Source organism: Cupressus sempervirens, chromosome 3, assembly GCF_028749045.1.
Source record: "Cupressus sempervirens isolate cs-2001-9-10 chromosome 3, ASM2874904v1, whole genome shotgun sequence".
Classification (NCBI taxonomy): Eukaryota; Viridiplantae; Streptophyta; class Pinopsida; order Cupressales; family Cupressaceae; genus Cupressus; species Cupressus sempervirens.
In genome coordinates this window covers 625,625,426-625,646,646 of record NC_143120.1, presented here as the reverse complement: position 1 = coordinate 625,646,646, position 21,221 = coordinate 625,625,426, and the positions used below count along the sequence as shown (strand labels likewise).

Sequence of the window (21,221 nt, the reverse complement as noted above, 5' to 3'; positions counted from 1 at the left end):
TAGCGAGATAGGCTGGCCATTTGTGAGGACTTTGTGGCACCAGGGGTTCATCCTCATATTATTGAGCTGACCTACATTAAGGGATGGTTACTCTTTTGATGATGTGGTCTACTTCTCCTACATCCTTTACAACAAGGACTTTACTTTGATGTGGGATCCACAAAGTACCTTCAATGTGCATTGGCACTTCAAAGCCATAGTGATTTGTTTCAATTTTTTAGGCTACATGGTAGTCATATCAGAGTGGATCAGTGAGAGCAACCAATGCTCTGTATATGGTTTGTTTGGGATTGTGGCGGTACAATGATGTATTTCTTATGGGCGAGTAGTCTCCGAGAAGAGAGGACCGTAATGTTCCCTTTTTAGTTGACAAGAGATGAGAAAAAGCTTGACCTGCCACTCGAGTTCTTGCAAATCAACAATCCGGATAGGGGACAGAGGATCATAGAGCTTTGCAAGGGCTTTGTGAGCCATGTTGGGCTTTCGGACGACAATTCCTACATTTTTAGGGAGGTCACCTATTTATTATGGAGAACTAGCAGTTGACTAGATGACAATCCAAGGGCCTTTAAAGCAAAGCACGATCCTTCTAAGCAGGTTTGGGTGTTTGGAGATGTTATTATTATTCAGGGTAAGCCCCTATCTTTTAGGAGGAGCTACCAATTGGCCTGCAAGAGTCAAGCAACATCAATGATCACAATGCTTCAATCAGAATTCAATTCTCAGTCGAAATTTGCATTTTATGAATAAACTAAGAAATATCTTGATATTTCCTAGTTTAGGCTGAATAAATTAATATTCAATTGGTCTCATAAAATCACTTTAAAATGTAAAAAGTGGACCCCTTTCCTAGGCGTATGAGCATAAAATATTTTAGTAAAAGGGAGAAACCATTATAATAAATTAATAATTAAATACTAAGTTACTAAATACTCTCGCTAAAAGTTTGGATGGGGAAGAAAATACATTCGGAGGTAGAGGTGGATGCTTAGGGAAGCTTGCAATGAGCTTCCTTCAACATCCAGACGCATCCAGATCCTGAGGCAAAAAAAGGCCCAAAACTATTGAAAAATTCAAACATTTGACTTAAGCCATGTGCTATATTGACTTTTTTATTATTTGTTTTTCCACTAAGACCTAAAACGAACCTAAAAGAGGCCATTTGTTGTTTTAGCATATCATTTTGTTTGTTATTTTTCTCTCTCCTTGTTTGGTCTTTGTTTTGGCATTTTGAAGAGTCGTTGATTATTTTCGAAGAGGATTGTTTGTGGGGTGCTAGATAGCTTCCAAAAAGGAGATCTAAGTATCTAAGGTAAGCATTTGACCCTATTATTGAGTCTTTTAATGAACTTTTGAAGATTTTGATAAAAAATCAAGTTCTGGATGAAGTTTTCCAAAACAAAATCACATTTTTTAACAAATAAAGAAACAAGTTTAGCTCTCTGTTTTAAGATTTTTGTATCTTTTTTGCACTTGTATGCTTGAATTTCTTTCTGCCTTACGAAATCAGTTTTTCTTCTGCCCACTGTTGTTTAAGCTTCTCCATCTCCCCCTCACATTGTTTGGGCACTTTGTTACCTAACTCATAAGAAGATTTAGAAACATCATGTTCTTTCCTTGAGAGTGCTAACATCATGTGCATAAGTTGAAAATGACCATCACTCTTGTTTATTACCATTACCATAATAGTTTCCATATCTGCAATAACATCTGCATTGTGTTCTTTCCCAATTGTACCTAGGAAATGTTGAAAAATGGTATGTACTAAACCATGCAATCCCAAGTCAAGCAAAAGATTGCATAATTTGATTCTTGCAAATGATTTTTGTATGGCACCCCTTATAGAGAAATGACAAGTACTAATGTCCCCAAGATTTTGAAAACTATCAATAATTGACTAAAGTACCTCCATTGTGTCGTCTTCATAGGGTTCTTCAGGTGCTAAGATTCTTGTGAACTCCATCAAACAAGAAGTAACCAACACCTTTATCTCACCATCTAAATGCTTCAGCCACTTGTGTTGATTCAATGCAGTCACTATAGGAATAAGAGCAATCAGGGGGTGACTTCTCTATAATGGTGAAATGTCCTTCCAGGCAGATCAAAGTGATGAAATCTTTTTACCTTGTTTTTTATTCCAACCCTAGCTTGCTACCTGTTTCATAGTGTGCTTTGGTCAAACTGTCATTTGATGCCATTTCAGAATTTGTTAATCACCTTTTGAGTTTTCCAAACAGCCTAACACTAAAATGGACAACCCTGTACTGACTCCCTTATTTGTCATAGAAGCAATCATGTAGCAGCAATCACTTGAAGAGGACAGTCAACAACTAACTGGTAATCATTCCTTCTCATAATCACCCCTGCTAACTGTGCTCTAATACCTTCCCAAGCAGTGTGTCTAGCTCAGTATGAATTTGGATCTGTTTAAGAAGTATCACAAACACAAGTCTTCAGTAGATTTAGGGCATTCAAATGGCCAAAATGCTCAGCTAGAAAGGAGGTCACCCAATTCACTGATTTTCACTTTCCCCACGTCTCCACACTCCAGCAGAAATTAGGACAAACATATAAAATATCTTTGTCTTCAATTATGCACTGCCAGCTACACTGTCGTTTCTACAATAAATTCTGAATTATGAACCAAGTGACAAGGCTTGTACTTTTCCCACCAACATGAAATCTTGCTTTTGTCTATGTGAACAGCTCTGCTCAAAGGTAAAAAAGGAGTGTTGGTAGTGATACGCCTCAAGTTTCTTCCACGATTATCCACCGCAAGAAATCATGAGAACATAGCGATGTACGAGAATATAAATGGAATGATTCACTTTGTTAGAAGTGTGATCCTATTTCAAATTCATAGAAAATACAAAAAGATGCTTAGCGAAAATGAGATTAATATATGATTCATGGAGACCAGGAAACTCTTTTCCAATGTTTTTGGGAGCTAAAAATCAATACAATGAGACCCTTTATTAGCAAACATAAACCAACAGTTATATATGGCTTCCCAGACTCAAGAATTTCTAAATTCCCAACAACTTTGATTGTTCATTTTAGAATGAAGGAATTTTTAGCGACCCATATTCTGTGATAACGAATATGTAATACACGTACCAAGTAGATGTATAAAGAATTCTCAACCAACACTACCAATGATTTTGGTAATTCCTTTATACTCACACAAAATGTGGGCAGTACAGTTCTTCCTTGTCAATTTATCCATATCTCTATTTCACGTTACTATATTGGTCAGTACTCATAGAGAAACAATCTCAGTCTCACGCTGATACCTCAATATAACAAATTCGCAATCAATACTCCAAGGCTCCAAGCTTATGTTGAAGATGTATTGTTTGAAGATTGTAAAAGGCGTTCACGTTCACTAATCATACCCCCACAATTTCAATATTCAAATTGACCCGACTCTAGGCAATGACAGGTCCATTTCACACAATGGTCGATCTTCATCAACAAAAATTGGGTGACTACACTCAACCAATTCCACTCAATATTTAGTGCATCCCATGGGCCCCGACACTTTCTTAGTCCTACTATAGTCCTACCCTACCCTACTCAAGAAACGGTCCTATAGTTAAGAATCAGCAAGCATATTACTTTGCTTGACACTCTGTTAAACCTTTCAAAATCCCTATAATCTCTCACTATTCCAAATAAATTCTTCATTTTCCTGATTACAAATGTAATGTCACAAAAGATGCATTCCCGTTAGTGCATGTCCCAAGCTGCTAAAATATCCTCACTTACAGCAACAAGAAAATGCCTCTAGTTATATAGACAACATACATATCTATTTAGCGGAATGATGTTCAACCAATAGGAAGGCTCAAATTACAAATATTTTCCCATAATATAAGGCTTTGCCAATGTTTTGTTAATGATAAGTGTTTCCCCAATCTCTATTCACCACAATCAAAAAAAATCGCACCAACTATAAATAAAAAACATTGGACCAAACAATAATATTTGTTAAAGGTGGCTGATAACAATGAAGACTTTAAATATCTTAAACTATAACTGTCCTGTAAACATATATGTGCATAGCCATAGTCTTTCATGGCAATTAGTGTTGTATATTTCTGAATACCTGTGAATAACCCATGCGAAGGAAGAAAGTAACCACACTATCATGTCCCCATTTTGGCTGACATTGTTTAGCGTGTCGGATCAGTCTATCACAAGCTCTCTTAGACTGGTGGTGATGTGGAGAGAGTCGGCCAGCGACTATTTGGCAGTATTTTGTCCTTACAGTTGATTAGTGATTTGGGCCTACGTTTGTTATAAAGTAAAGTTACTTTATTTGGGCCCAGTTTTATAATTTGATGTTGAGATGCACTTTTTATTATAAAGTAATACTTCATAAAAGTGCACTTTATTTCATAAGAATATTTGGATGCTTCTAGAATGTTTAAGTGACTACTAGAGGAAGCTACTGAAAAAGTGAATAAATAGACCCTATGGGTCTTGTATTTGATCATCCAGTTTGTATTTTCTCCCTTGACATCAGATTGTGATTCAGTCACATAGTCTACTATGGAGCCAAGTGGTTTCAGATAGTCACCAGGTCTTTGGGAACGGAGTCTCCCTTGGATTCGCATAACTGAGGGGGTGAGATATCCTCTGAAGGGTTGCACATTTGGAGGTGATACTACAGTCACTTCAGCTAGGGTATCATTGGGCCTAAGGCCATTTTCAGCATTTCAGCATTTCAAGAGGCATTTTTAGCAAGGCCGAAATTATAGGAGGTCATTTTTAGCAGGTCTGAAATTATAGGAAGCCATTTTCAGCAGATCCGAAATTTTAGGAGGCTTTTTTCAGCAGACCTGAAATTATAGAAGGAGGGCATTTTCAAAGGACTATTCATTTTTAGTCATGGATTGATTGCACGTCATCTTTAGAAGGCTTAATTGTGGTGGAGGAAAGATTTATAGCTGCTGGTTTGTTTTTGCTACAGGTCTGATCCAATTTTCAGAATTTCAGGATAGGGCTTTGGAACCACATTTTTGTTCATATCTTCCTCATTACTCAGCATATCATTCTAAGTATTTTTGCATCGGATTTCTATCGTTGAGGAGATAAAGATAAGTGCATTTTGGAGTTCCAAAATGCCATGATTTATTTTTAAGGAATTTTTCAAAACTCCTAGACATTTTCGAAAATTTGCAAGGAAGTACATTTTCAGATTTGGGGTGACTTTGGCTTGGGTGTTGGCATCTTCAGCATTGGTAAAAATTATTACAGCCATCTACAATCAGGTTCTTCACTTCTCATTTGGCATTTGGTATGTTTTCTAAGAAATGTTTGTTTTCAACCGAGTACAAAATATAGCTTCAGCACTTTACTATTTTACATTGTACTTGTCTTTGTTTGCCATTTGGCATTATTGGTATCAAAGGAAGGCTAGGATTTTGCAAGTGAAAGAGTATCGTAATTTTTAGACTATCTATATTGCCAACCTAGGGTTTGATGATCATATTATTCGCTGAAATATGTATGGCATTGTTGCAAATTGTTAATATATGAATGGCATATGGTTTTGAGCAATTTCCTATGTTCAGCATTTACTTTCAGTAGTAGTCTTCAGTTGCATGCCAAGTGTTTGACAAAATTTCTCAGTTCATCATTAGAGGTTTTTAGTGGCCTATTGGTACGGGTCATTACACGTACAGAGGGGACTTTCACAGCGAGTTAGAAAATCGTCACCAAATTTTGAAGCAGCACAACAGATATAATGATGGCCTTGGCTCACAACAAATATATCATTGGGAGGCAAAAAAAATGTGTGCCTTTAAAAGTCTTCAAGTTTCTTAAGGCAATGTTTTCAATAGGGCAAAATATTAATCCGACATATGGTTGGGCTTAACCAGCACACTCCTTTGACCACTTCAAGTGGCTGGTGTGAAGCTTTGACTGCTTCGAGTGGTTGGTGTGGGCCCTCTCATCCAGTTGTGTTCCCACTACCCTATCCCTTACCTCGTCACTCACGTCGGCAACTACTGCCACTCAAAATTCACATTTTAAAAATATAATTTCTCCCGCTTGGTCTGATCTGCATTTGCATTTGCCCAATCAAGTAACAGGTACAGTCCACGGACATACATGGACGTATAATGGAAGATATAAATTCTATGTTTCACAAGATTAGTGATTCAATTATACATTGGTTTCAAATTTAAATGTCATGAAAAGAGTGGTTGAGAGATTCTTGGGGAGAGTTGAAATGGATGAATTTGATGAAGATAAAAATGCTTCTGTGAAGAAAAAGTAATTCAAGTAGAAATGCAAATCAATTTTTGCGTAAGATATAACATCCAATCATAGAACATTTCATTTGAGACTTACAGAGATATTATTTCTGAATTTGTACACTCACATTTGAGATGTTGTTTATTTTCAATTTGTTATAAAACTTCCAAAACGATGGGATGAAATATGTCTTGTAGATTAAGGAGTTATGGTAAATAAACTTATAAATTTCTTTTCAGAAGAAAACTTTAAGTTCTTTACTTTTTAAAAATAAATACAAATTGAAAGCTTCAAATTTGAATATTTAATTATATCTCTTATTTTAGATGCTAGTTTATTTTTCTTAAAAACTTTCTTACAATTTAATTATAAGAAATAATTTCCTTTAAAAACCTCCATACAAATTTATGTAGTATGAATATTAAATACATATCCAAATTTTAATAATTCAAATTAAATTTGGATATTAAATACATATGCAGTATGGTTCATAAGGCACAAAACATATTCAAATTTTAATTTTGAATATTATAAACTTTAGATTGTGTGGTATATCATATTTTTAAATCATACAAATATGAAAAGAAAATTAAGTGTCAACATAATTTATCCATGGTAAAATCTAGGTACCAAAAATGAATTTGTTTTCTTTCTGGAAAAGAAGCTCTTGAAAGCTAAGAAAATAAGTCACAGTATCAAGAAGATAGCCCTTAAAAGCTGAAGATTTCAACACGTATATGAAATTAATTCAAGCCCCATGTTAAATCCACAGGAATAGAATGCCCTAATGAGTATAGGCCGCTCTAAATAAAAACAGTGACAAATGGTTTATAATCTAGAGAGAGCAAGGTTCGAAAGCTCTTTCAGAAAACCCATTTTTTTAATGTTTTTTCAGTCAAAGTGTTTGATTAGAAAAGTGGGCTTGAAGGCATTCTATCAAAAAATTCAGGTGTCTTGTCTATACTTCCACATCCTACAGAAAGGTTATGCTTTTCTATTTTGTAAAAGTCTGCCAAGGCGTTTGTATCTGTAACATCTACAAAATTTTCTCCCCGTTCATTATATGATCAATGTCCATGCCCAGTTCCACACCTCCTTTTTTCACAAAGGCTGTAGTGATTTTGACAGAGGTTGCACCCTCTGGCTTCACACCTGCAAATCTGATTTAGTTAAAAGTTTGTTAATATTTTCCAACAAATGTATTTTATGCATACCCTACAGTCACAACATTCGATGATTCCACATTTTTGCAACCTATCTATAAACAGTTCAGGTTCATTGTTCGTGCTTCCGTATTTTTGTGTTGTCTGTTGTTCGATTATTCCACATTTATGTAACAAGAACATTCGCAGCTTCGATATGATATCAACAGATCTTCCATTATATGTCCATGTATGTCCATGCCTGTTACTTGATTGCCCCAATGCAAATGCAGATCAGACCAGGCAGGAGAAATTTTATTTTTAAAATTTTAATTTTCAGCTATAGTAACTGCCGACGTGAGTGATGTGAGTAAGGGAAAGGGTAACAAGAATACAACCGGATGAGAGGGCCCACACCATCTACTCGAAGCAGTCAAAGCTTTGGGTGTGCTTGTTAAGCCAATCCCTCATATTACAGCTAAATATTTCAAACACTAGAAAATGAATACGCGTGATATTTCAATATACTCACTTCGTTCCAATGATTCCAGTGTAAATGTTTTAATACTGCGATGAAGCCCTGGTTTGAGTCGACCCCACATTCATAGATTATTTCAATATAAACCTTTGACTTTAATTCATCTTACCAAGAAACCTAGAAAAACCAAATAAAAACTGGGACCCGTTGTGAATTTTCTCTCTTATAATACTGTGTGATTTGATTTGATGATATTAGGAACCTTCATTATTGCTTTCACAAATTTATTGTTTTCAGCAACACGTATTTACGGCAAATGGTTTAACTACAATATATTGGCCAATACAAAAAAAAATTCTTGTTAAGCCCAGCCCTCATATTACAGCTCTATATTTCAAACACTAGAAAATGAATACGCTTGATATTTCAATATACTCACTTCATTCCAATGATTCCAGTGTAAATGTTTTAATACTACGATGAAGCCCCGGTTTGAGTCGACCCCACATTCACAGATTATTTCAATATAAACCTACGACTTTAATTCATCTTACCAAGAAACCTAGAAAAACCAAATAAAAACTGGTACCCATTGTGAATTTTCTCTCTTATAATACTATGTGATTTGATTTGATGATATTAGGAACCTTCATTATTGCTTTCACAGATTTATTGTTTTCAGCAACACGTATTTACGGCAAATGGTTTAACTACAATATATCGGCCAATACAAAAAAATATTCTTGTTAAGCCGAGCCCTCATATTATAGCTCTATATTTCAAACACTAGAAAATGAATACGCTTGATATTTCAAAATACTCACTTTGTTCCAATGATTCCAGTGTAAATGTTTTAATACTACGATGAAGCCCCGGTTTGAGTCGACCCCACATTCACAGATTATTTCAATATAAACCTTCGACTTTAATTCATCTTACCAAGAAACCTAGAAAAACCAAATAAAAATTGGGACCCTTTTTGTGAATTTTCTCTCTTAATAATATTAGGAACCTTCATTATTGCTTTCATAGATTTATTGTTTTCACCAACACGTATTTACGACAAATGGTTTAACTACAATATATCGGCCAATACAAAAAAATGACTTTGATATAGTGGCAATCTTTCTAAGTCTTTCACTCATCATTGGAAGCCACAAGCTATATATGGAATAGACTTTATAGTATAACACCCAACAATTTTCAAGATATCCCAATCGATAAAATTCTCTCTAAGAAAATATGCTTATTTGAGTTGGCCTTCTATGGAGTAATGATTAAAGCCTTGATTTCAAATTTCAAACTTAGAATATAAATTTCCAAGCAATATGTTGCACTTCTTTGTCACTAACAAAAACCTTACAAGCTAGCAATATCCAACTGTAATATACCCATAGGATATAATGCCTAAATTTTAACACAGAAATTCAAACAAATATTTTGCATGCAATTGATTTCAATTTATCCAGCAAAAATACAAAATACCCAACTGAAATAGTCTCAGAAATGAATATTGAAATTAAATCTTTAGTGAGAAATAACAAAGATCCAATCGTAGTTAACGAACTTACAGCAAGATTGGATACCAGAAATGTGAATCTGAAACACCAAGTGAGACACCTACATGATATCTCGGTCTCCAATCGACAATGGGCTTCCGTCCACTGCCTCCAAGCTCAAGGGTTTCTTTCCTCAAACTTGTTGAAAGTTGAAGCTTCCAAATTCTCCAAAAGAACAATAATCAAATCGTAAACTGAGCAGGCTGAAATAAATTTAGCATTCTCTTTTTAAAGCCCAACGTAGAGACTTCAATTTCACTCTATCTATCTCTATGTCTTCTTTCTTTTGTCCCTTTCTAAAACCCCTTTTTAAAATTAAAATGAGTTCTATTAATTTTCATTAAGCTCTAAATAAATCATTTTAATACTTTATGAAGTTGTCAATTAAATGCCTAGTGTCCCCAAAAAAGGAACATTACATACAAAGAGAATTCAAGTCCCAATAGCTACGTCACTAGCATAGTTTATGACTTGACAACCACCCACCCCAATAGTTGCATATGTAGAAGTTAGAGTTCAAAGCCCCTTGAGCCCATACCAAGGTACTCCAACAAACAAAAAGGGCATTTTAATCCACAATCTTTCTTGATTCGTTAAATTCTTCCCACTCAACTTTCAACAAAAACTCGTGTGAAATTCAAAATTCAAAGTCATGTACTTTGGGAGCAAATACCACTATGGGATGGGGTATTTTTCTGAAATATAGAAGCCTTCATGATACACAATAGTCTAGGTTATGCCTTGTATAAATGATCTTTTTAACCTTATGTATGAAGCATTTTTCCAATTCTTTCATAGTCGAATGCCAATATATGTCCAAAGGTGTTAATCTTTCATTGTATGTGAGTGAATGATAATATATGAACAAATGATATAAGAAGTTGCTCATGTAGTTTTAATTCTCATTTTCTGTGAATAAATTGTTCAAATGTATGCTTATGTTGTATTTTCACCATTTATATTGACTCTTAGGTCATTTTGTCAAATGCATGCTTGTGTTGTATTTTCCCTATTACTACTGACTTTTATATCGGGAAATACTAAGCTCTATTAGAGATTATAAAAGGATATATGTTCAATGTAAGCCTTTGACTTTCAGTTATCCTTTTGCATTTCTCTCTCATCTCCTTTAACAATTAGGATTAAGTAAGAATAGATAAGAAGTTATCCTCTCAAACTCATAGACTAAAAGTAAATGGTAGGTTTGTCCCAAATCTACAAGTCTTTCCATACTTTGTTGAGCCTACCTAGTGCATTTGTCCTAAAAAGACAATTAATCCAGCAATAGCTATGAAACAAGAGTGGAATCGGTAAGCTAAGACAAAGTAGGGGATGAGGGCGAAGGAAGTGGTTACGATCAACACTTTTTAAGGAGATGCCAAATACATCGCCGCCATTATATCCCCAACTTGTATGGTGACTAATATGGGGGCTCCAACACTCATGAGGAGTTTTATGGAAGGATTGATAGCATGCTTGGGTGAATGAATGCCCTTGTACAACAAAGAGACCCCACTTATAGCTGTCCAATGATTGCGTTTAGCAAAGATGAGAGATACTCCTTTGCATTTGGCTGCCTTTGCATTGAACCTAAAGTGGTAAGTACATAGACCTAGTCAAGTTCTCCCTATCAGTGTCAATGGCATGGAGGAGAAAAGAGGTTTCTTGAATGTTTGTCAAGAAGATGTACAATGTAAAGAAGGCCTAAGTGAAAAATTTACAAAATTAAAGGCTACATGAGTTTGGCAAAGTTAAATAGGAAGCATTTGAGGTAAGACAACCCAATACCATGGTGGCAATCAAATGGGCTCTATCACCAATAAGCATGCAAATCATCCACCCGTTATCATAGGTTTATAGCTCCTATATTGGTAAGAGGAACTAGTCCACATATAGCTTCACCTACTCTATCAAGAGGCACATGCTTACCTTGTAAAGAGAAAAGAGGTTTGTAGTTGTAAATGATTCCTTTAGTTTCATGGATCACAAAAAAAATTCTTGAGGATAATGCCACATATACAAGTTTGTTGTTATCTAATTGTAGGAGCTAGATTAGTCTAATAGCTAGAGAAATAAGAAATTTCTATAGCATTGGCTTGTATTTGTAAATGGTACCTTAAGTTTCATACATCACAACATGATCAAGTACAGGCAGAGTTAAACAACACAACACAAATTGTTGAGGATCAAGCCACACATACAAGTTTTTTGGTATCTAATTGTAGGAGCTAGATTAGTCTAATAGCTAGAGAAATAAGAAATTTCTATAGCATTGGCTTGTATTTGTAAATGGTGCCTTAAGTTTCATACATCACAACATGAGCAAGTACAGGCAAAGTTAAACAACACGACACAAATTGTGTAAAGAACCTTAGCCAGTTATAGTCCAACAATTAAACCTTAACACATCAAGTTTCCGTACCAAACAGGAAGTCTAACATTTTGTCAAACACTTGCAGGTGAACTCAATAGCATACCCTAAATATTTGAATTTAGTTGGAAACTCCTTAGACCAAGTAATCCGACTAATGATAAGGTATTCAGATTTCTTACGGAAACAAAGAATTCACAACTTACTGAAAATGAAACTTTGGATGATCAATATCATATCAGTTTTCATTATTGCTGAAATGTTGAATTGACAAGTTTCATCAATAATTAGTACAATTGCAATAACTTTATTTATTTCAAACCAAGGCCAATCTTTATTTTAACAAAAAGTAATAATAAATGTGGGGACAATGGGGACTTAGCTTCCTTTAGAACAAATCACAGCATCCCATAATATTAATGCCAAACCTTCCTTTCAGCAACGCGACCCCAAAATGTTAGACGCAGACCTTTATTTGGTGATTGCAGCCCCTTATTTGGTGATTCCAAGCTTTAATATGATGATTGCAGGCCTCTACAAAAATGGCATAGGCGCAACAATTGATTACAGACCTTGGGAGATGATATACCAATCGCCACAGGAGATTACTAAGGCATCTGAACTGGTATCGATGCCCAAATTTCCAGTATGCCAACATCCCAAACAATCCTTCAATATGCAATTTGAAACCTCCAACTAGTCGCCTCAACAGAGACTTCAAACTAGTAACTTAGAGAATCCACTACACTTCAGCAGTGGAAAGAAACACTTCTCAGTTATAGTGACAAACAGAAGAGAAGTAAACAACTTAGCTATACCTCAACAGCTAAATTGCAAAAGAAATTCCAAACCCTTATACAACAGCAAGGGCATTCAGTTGAGAACCCAGGAAAAAGCCACAAAGGCAGCAAAAGCAAATATATCTTCAAGCGTGCTTTTCCCAATGAAATGAGCTCCCATTTATAACCTTTTGTTGGCCAAAGTTTCCTAAAAAACTCCACTTCAGAAATTGTGGAAGTTTCCCAAAAAAACTCAACAGCAGAAACTTTCTGTTGTGAGGTTTTCACACCATCGCCCCAAAATTTTTGGGGACCCCCTTTTTTCTAATCGCCTTGGCAAATTTTTGGATTGTTCAACAATTTTGAGTTTTGAAAATTTTGAGCCTTGGACACCTTCAGGGCAGTGGGGAGAAGGTTAGATTTATTTTCACCCGATTTCAACTTGATTTTCCAGAGCTATCAATTTTGTCCTTAGGCCGAATAATTTTCTAATTTAATTTCAACTTGGCAGGATAAAGTTGTGAATTTTGTACTTAGATGTTTTCTTTTGAAAATTTGGTTTTAACTCTGTAAATTTGGATGATTCTCAAAAGAGAAATTTTTTAGACTTAAGTTTTTGGAAAATCTCAAATTTTTCTTTGGTGAAATATTTTAAATTTTGTTGAAATGAGGAAAAGTGCAAAAAATCGATTTTTGGTTCTAAATGCAATTTTAATTTTTCAATTTTTAGCTTGGCAAAATCGATTTGGTAGAAAATTGCAAAAAATTGACTTTAATTGGATTAATTTGCTTTGAAAACTTTTAATTTTTTAATGAATTTAGTAATTTAATATTGAAAAAATGGCTTTTGGTTAGCCAAAATCCAAATTTAATGACGTATTAATTACTAAACCCTCATTAAATGGAAATATTTAACACCCTCAAGGCCATTTAATTTTATTTTGCAATTGGAGCTAATTGGTAAATTTAAAAGTGCAATTTTCTTTTGGCAAAATTTATTTTTTTGAGCTAAGTATTTAATTGTGGGCCTTAACTTGAATTTAATTTTTGTTTTTTGTTTTCTCCTAGACCATGTAGGCTAGCTTTATGGAGAAAGAAAATTGGCTATAAAAGGAGTCTCCTCCCCATCTCATTTTCACAAATCATTTCTTCCTCTCCATGTGGGCGAATTTTGTGGAGGAGCAGATTTTTTCCAGACTTAGGCGAATTTTGTGGAAAGCAGTTTTTTGCATGCTTGGGCAATTTTTGCTTGCATTTCTCCATTTTCAGACCTTGGCGATTTTTTTGCGGGCAGAATTCTTGCAGATTTTGGTGATTTTCTCCTCCATTTTTGGGCTGCGATTTGTGCCCTAGGTAGCATTTTGGGCAGATTTCAGACTTCATGCATGGGCGAATTTGAGACAAAGGCAAAATTTTCCATTCTTGGCATTTTATTGAGGCAGATCTGATTTTGATTTTTGAGCAATTCATGGTGAAGGTTTGATTTTTTCCTACTTAGGACTGCATTTTTATACCAGATTTTGGCAATTTTGTTGGGAGAAGAGATACATATGAAAGTTTGATTTTTGCATAAAAGGCAAGTGTTGGATAGTTTTAGGAGTGTAAATTTCTATTTGCAAAGGGATTTGAACTACTTGAAAGTCATATCCTAGGTTCCGAAAAGTTGCTGTAAGTTTATCAGTTAAGGTGAATTTTCATCATCTAGAGTTGCAAGGAGTGCTTAAGCTGACATCCATCTTTCGTTCTAGTCTAAGGATTGCTCCGCTTGGTTCTTCTTGCCTTTTGGTCCACCACTCTACCATCCCGTAATAGGGCGACAAGCATGGAGGATGATAGTGCAAGTAAGAATCCCAAGCAGGCGAACACTAAGAAAGACAAAGAGGATATGATGCCCAATACTTCCTTCTTCTTGAAAATGAAGAGAATAATTGACACCAATATTTATACAGTGAACATGATACAAATGAAGGACAGACTAAAAGAAGGACAATCCCCCTTGGCAAAAAGGATTTACAAGAGTGGAATTGTACACGCAGCGGCCTTTCCTCCCACATTGCCTTGTCCAGAATTGATTATGGAATGTGCATCTAGATTTGATCTAAACAGTAATTCCATCATTTTTGATGAAGGGAAGAGAGTGTTGGCCAGCATTGGCGAACAAGCAATTGAAGAAACATTCAACATTCCTTAGTACAAGGGCATGACAATTGTAATGATGGATCAAGCAACTAAGTCATTTCAAGATAACCAAAGAGCCTATTACACGCATCTAAAGCAGAATTGGATACGCAAGAGAAGAAAAGGAGTTAACAGATCATCAAGGCTTACAGTGGCACTTGATTTTGAGGATATTAGAGAAGAGGATGTCAATGAAACAGATTTTGGATCGAGATTGGATGAGTTGGGAAAGGTTGCCATCAGGAAAAAGCATTTGGGCACGCTTTCCTCTCTCAGCGCTTTTATTGGATTTGCAAAGGAATATGAGAAGGATCACGAAAGGATACTACAAGCAGCAAACAGCGTGGCGAAGTCAACGGAACTCAAGGCGAAGCACACAGCTTGTCCTCCTATGGAAGAAGTTAACGAAAGGCTAGCTAAGTTCATTTCCTTAGCTAAGAAGATGAAAGAAAAAGGAAGAGTTATATTAGAAGATCATTTGATGTAAGCCCAAGAGGCAAATTTTCTTTTCTTCTAGAATAGGACATGTGTCTATTTCTGATTGGCCCCCATTTTGGTGCTTTCTCATTGGTTGCCACTTTTTGCACTTTTTTCATTGGTCCATTGATGAGGTGGCAGCTCCTCATTGGCTGATGGGGTGGCAACCCTAATTAGGGTTTTGAGGATCCAATCTGGATCGTTGATCTTGTTTTGATCTCCACCGTCCGTTGTATTTTTGGCCCCTATAAAAGGCCATTTGCTCTCATTTGTAAAGGGTTGGAGAAATTGTTGCGAAGATAATACCAAAATGCTCTCTTTTTCATTGTTGCGATTAGCATGTTGATCAAGAACATTGGGTGTTATTGCATGTTTTCTACTTCCACTTAGTTAGATTTCATTTCAAGTTGTTTAAGTTGTTCAAGTGAAAGTAAAGTAGGTGGATAGTTGTGTGGTAGCATTGGTAAATGTTTGATAGGGATCAATACTAGACCACTAGCATCCTAGTGGCTGGTTGGGAAGCCTGGTGTGGTAAGCTAGTCTATTATTCCTTTGAATCATTGCACCTATGGAAGTGAGGCCGCTGGTCAGCTCTCATTAGGTTCGATCCCCGTCCATTTGCTAACCTTCCATTCATAGGTAAGAGTAGAATAGTGAGTAGTTGGGTAGTCGAAGCTTAGAGAAGTAAGTTAAGTGATAGAACTCATCCATTCACCTTCCATAACCATCGCTTTCCCATCAACATCATCATTGGCAGACTCATCCTCCATCACCACCATCATCAACATTATCTGCCTCTGCACATTTCACAAACCGAGTCACCATCACCTTCATTCCACCAAAGTCCAAGTCATCCTTGAATGAATAGCGTAAGGCCGCCTACGTGATTACCAGCGAATCACATCGATAAAACTGAGCTAGTATCCAATGGTATAAGGAACATTGGAGCTATTGCTTATGTCTTCATGAGTAATAACCTTTCAAGAGAGGAGTTGCATGTTTGATATCCCATATTGAATATTCAAATCCTAATATGTTATGTAAGTGATACAAAACTCGCATCAACACTTTCCAACATGCTTTTTAGAAATATCTTTTTTAGTCATTATTATAATAATGCAACTCAAAAAATAACCATATAAGAGCTCATGTAATTATTAACCTGATTAATTGCAGGTGACAACCAACTGCCAGAGCCACCCACTGCACTGCCAAAAATAAACTTACTAAAAATAGTAAGTTCATGACTGGGACCCCCAAAAGACCCTGTTAGCTCACGAGGGTCGCCATGATTACATAGACTTGCCAAAAACGGGATATTACAAATTGTTGAGGATCAAGCCACACATACAAGTTTCTTGGTATCTAATTGTAGGAGCTAGATTAGTCTAACAGCTAGAGAAATGAGAATTTTGTATAGCATTTGCATCAAACAATGAGTTTAACAAGATAATGGCCTGTTATATTCCTAATTTGTGTTACAAACTTTATCAAATCATGAAACTGAGTATTCTAATCCACATTCAGAACCTTGGACCAAAAATTTGTCAAATTGTATATATATATGATAAATAGCAATTTCTTTTTGTCAAATTGTTTAAATAGATGATAAATTACAATTCCTCTCACTATTTTGTGTTTTTAAGTGTTCCAATTATTAATTGTTATATTTTTTTATTGTTATCCCCAAATTTTGGGGAATATTTTGTTGTCCCTAACACTTCTCCCCCTATCCCAAAGACTCTATGGAACAATGCTAAAACAATATCTTAAAATATATTGGTCTTAAATTGAAATATAAAGCAAACTAAGACATGCCAAGAAAGAATGAAAAAAAATGTGTGCTGATTATGCCAAAAATCACACAATTTTCGAAATTTGTTGGAAACAAGAAGGAATATAAAAATAATATGTTTACAAACAATTAATACCTCAAAAGTATCACTACGAGGTAAAGATGGATCTTTAGCCTGCAATTGTATAGACATAAATTAAAATTTAGGAATAGTCAATATTCAATAACCACAAAAATTATTGCATAAGAATGTTTATAACTAAGGAGTATGACTAGGTTGATCTTTAAAAAAAAGAAAATTTATTTTTATCTAAATGGCAAAAAGATTACAAATATCTAGAATGATGTCACTCTTTAAACTTTCTGAAGGAGACTAAAACCTATCTAGAACATATAATAAATATTTAAGCCAAGCAACATTTCAAATCATAGTTCATTAGAGTCTAGCTATTCTAGATGAGGAAATACAACCTTTCACCTATACATGGAAAATTTTAATTCATTAAGTAAACATAATAAAATCTTGAGATTCTGAAGGAAAGCATTGGGTGGTCCTTCTAATTACAATTCTAGATGATTCATGGAGCAACCTTATGTAAGCTATTGTCTCATTCCAAATGGTTGAATTTTTAATAATACAATTCATTTTGCAAATTAAATTATAGAATGTGTAATACATGGTTTGAACACCCACGTGGAATAGCAACTCGAAGCAAACTGCATGTCTATGAGAAAATGCAGCATGTTGCCAAAATTTGTGTGTTGGATTGCTGTCACCGATGTCAAAACTGAGAAGCAACTTATGCAAGAAGAGTTTTAGTATCCTTCACTCATGACTTAGAGGAAGATGGAAATTAAAATGACAAAAGTTATGGATAGAAAGCAACCTGACACTGAGTCTTTATAATGGTCAACTTGCTGTTGTGTGAATGAAGAATACTAATTCTTTATGCTCACCAACCTGCTGCTCTTTGATGTTTTTAAATGGAAATAAAATAAAAGAAACAATTTGCTAAAAGGGCTAACATCAATTGAATGCCTATTTTTCTAAGAAATAAAAACAATAAATTACCAGCTGACTTATAGAAAGTGGCACCCATCCAATAATTTATGTTTGCTGGCCAACCTACTGTTTTCGAGTGCCCAATATTGGAGGGAGGTTTATTATAAGTAAAAATGTTTTCATCTCTTCCTTGGCCAACCTACTGTTGTTGAGTGCCTCATATTGGAGGGAGATTTTATTTTTTATTTTATTTTTAAATTATCTCTTCCTTGGCCAACCAAGGTGTGGAAATGTAACCTTTGGTGAACAGGCATCTTGCAGGTATTGATAAGTAAAATTGTTGTATATTGATTCACCTCCCCCTCTTAGTTTGTGTGTTTTCTTCATTTTTAACATCTAATCGGTAGTTTCACCAAAAAAGCTCAGAAGTTTCTCCAAAAATGTAGCCGCCTCTTTCATAAACTTACAATTTTTTGCATCAAACTTTCCTACAACATAAATATAAAATAAATACGCACAAGTTTATTTTCGCCCAAGTTCCACCAAGAATTCCTGACATAGGGATGAGGTAAAATGTCTCAGGGATAGGGTTGTTTATGGGAAAAAAGGAGGCACTTTAATAGGACTATAGGTCTCCCTACTTCTGGATCACTAAGCCATTCAAATATGTATGAAAGGGAAAGGGGAATTCCCAAATATGATTCCACTTATGATCCAAATTAGATTAGCTAGAACCCAAAGGAAGAAGGATGCTAATGCTAAATTCGAATTGTAAAGGGGAATACGATACAAGAAAATGTACTCTTTGGTTCTTGATAAGGATGTGTATATGTGAAATTGAACTAATTGCTTAAATAATGTAAATTTAGATGCTCTGCGAACAATTAGCCAAATTAAGATCTAGATCTAGGGTAAACATATGAAAGGAACTAAAATATGAAAGACTCACCTTGAAATGTGTAGAGGAGGATGTATTTTAGCTCCAAAACTCGTAGATCTAGACTATTTATGAATATTCGTCCACAGATCTCAACATAAATGACGAAAGGGACAAAACCCATAAATCTCTCCGAAAATGGGCAGTGAAGGACTAGGTCGACTTGGAAGGACATCGTTCTACCAGGTTGACATAGTTTGGCGACCTACAACTAACTTCTCCAGAAAGCTCCCGAAAAGTAGGTTCCAGATCTATAAGCTCCGGCTGGTATCCTGCAAATAAACACATAAAAGAAGGGTTTTGTGGTTGGGGTTTGATGAGGGCTTGCCTTGGTCAAGTCCTAGATTAAGGAATTAATTGTAATTGAGAAATGTAAATATAAATAACTAAAAGACAAGATAAATGTTAGGATCCACCTTGCTTGAAACCCTTGTCAATAATAATTTTGTATGTAATGTATTGAATTAGGAATGTAGGGTATCTTCACATTTTGCAACGGATTTACTACAATCCCTTCATGGTGCCATGAAATGTGCATCAATGAAGAACATGATGAATGCTTCGATGTAGATCTGCTCCCTTGATGGTCAACAATAAGCTAGATTTTGAAGAGGAAATGCTCACAAAGGAACCTTCAATGGTAGATAAAAATCTCCTTGTTTGAATGCTTGATAATCTTGAATACTTGAACTCCTTGAATGCAAAAGGCAGAAATCTTCACTTAAGAGCAAGAGCTTGGATGAATGAGATCTTGGATTGAATGATATGTGAAAATGAAGCCTCCAAGTCTTCTTATATAAGAGTTTTCTGGCAAGAAAACAATACAAGCCAATGGGGCAGCAAAAGAAAATTAATTAAAACCTCGAAGTCTTTCGGGCCTCAAGCACCGAAATAACTAGTGACTAGGTCAACCTAGGAGAACTAGGTTGACCTAGTCCAGTCCAGGTTGACCTAGGTCGACCTGGTTCCAGAGGCCAGGTCAAGGGATCCACAGGAAGCTCAGGAGATACCAGGAGAAACATGATGGAAAGAGTAAGAAAAGAGGAGAAAAGGAGATCAGGCACGGATAAATCTATAGTCTGAAGAAGGCATAATGGAGAGGGAGCTAAAAGGTCTTAAAAAGGCAAGTGTGTCCATTTTAAGACTGTACATTTAGCCCCCACTTTAGCGGGAGTATGAGTTTCCTCAAACTCACGATAAAGTAGATCAAGAGCACAAGATCAAAGCTTATCATGATTTAGGGGGAAAAGAAATCATCAAGCCCCCAAGAGACTTGAGTCTTTATCACATCCAAAATCATAATAAGAGAGATAAGCGCTACGAAAAAGGGGTGTAGTTACTTGACCAATAAGGTTTGTGTGCCTTATTGTGAACCACACAAGAAAAAGGAAAAAGGGGTAAAAGTCTTCGCAAAAGGGGATGGCATTGAATAGTCTAGCAAGTGTGTGTGGCATGCTAGTCAGTCCATCGAGGGATTCAACTTCAAGCGAACTCCATGTCCCAAAAAGAAGAATCAAAAGCGACCTAGGCATAAGGATGTATTTTCTTAAGGGATCAAAACAAGACTGGGCTTCCCAGACTATTAGTAGTCAAAAGAAGGGTCCAAAAACAAGGATTGGGCCTCCCAAACTATCAATAATTTAGAGAGAGATCCAAAAAGAGACCAAGCCCCCAAGAACTATCAATAGTTCCCAGAAACTAGAATGAAAGAGCGAGAGAGGGTAAACATGTAATAACAATGCATAGATTTGGGTATACCTTAGAAATCATACCAAGCATTGAAGGCTGAAGTACTACAAGTTCTACACAGAATCCATATTTGTATTCCATGGTCGAAGGATGAGCGGAGTGTGTGCCCCTATGTTAAAGCGATTGCGAACACCTTACCGGGAGCAATGCCTTTAACGAAAGCGTACATGCATCCACTAAATAACGTTTCCACAATGACATGCCCCCAATAAGAGAAACGTATCAAAGGAAATGAGCACATAACAAAAAGAGAAAGCACAAAGGGATCTACTAACTTTGGGGTCAGCAAGATCATATGATAATATGTAATATTATATCGAGTATGAAAATATAATCATTCCCAAAAGGAGGTAGAACTACAACACAATGGAGGAAAAGAAACATAAAAGTTACAAAGAAGAGTCTTTCTGGGTCAATAACATGAAGACCAAAAAGAATTGGTGCTACCATATCATAAGCAACCAAGAAGACTATACAAGATCATGG

The 21,221-nt window shown here is 35.6% G+C and overlaps 1 protein-coding gene across 2 annotated transcripts in view; it reads right to left on the bottom strand.

Moving 5' to 3' along the window:
• The window catches only part of LOC149568233 (Thioredoxin family protein), a 207,530-nt gene that overhangs the window by 171,028 nt on the left and 15,281 nt on the right, over positions 1 to 21,221 (bottom strand). Inside the window, exon 2 of one of the 2 annotated variants that reach the window (XM_089821234.1) lies at positions 17,183 to 17,221. The exons of the other annotated variant lie outside the window; for it this stretch is intronic. Within the exon in view, the coding sequence (XP_089677360.1) occupies positions 17,183 to 17,221 (39 nt within the window). The remainder of the gene's footprint in view (positions 1 to 17,182; positions 17,222 to 21,221) is intronic. 2 annotated transcript variants of the gene reach the window in all.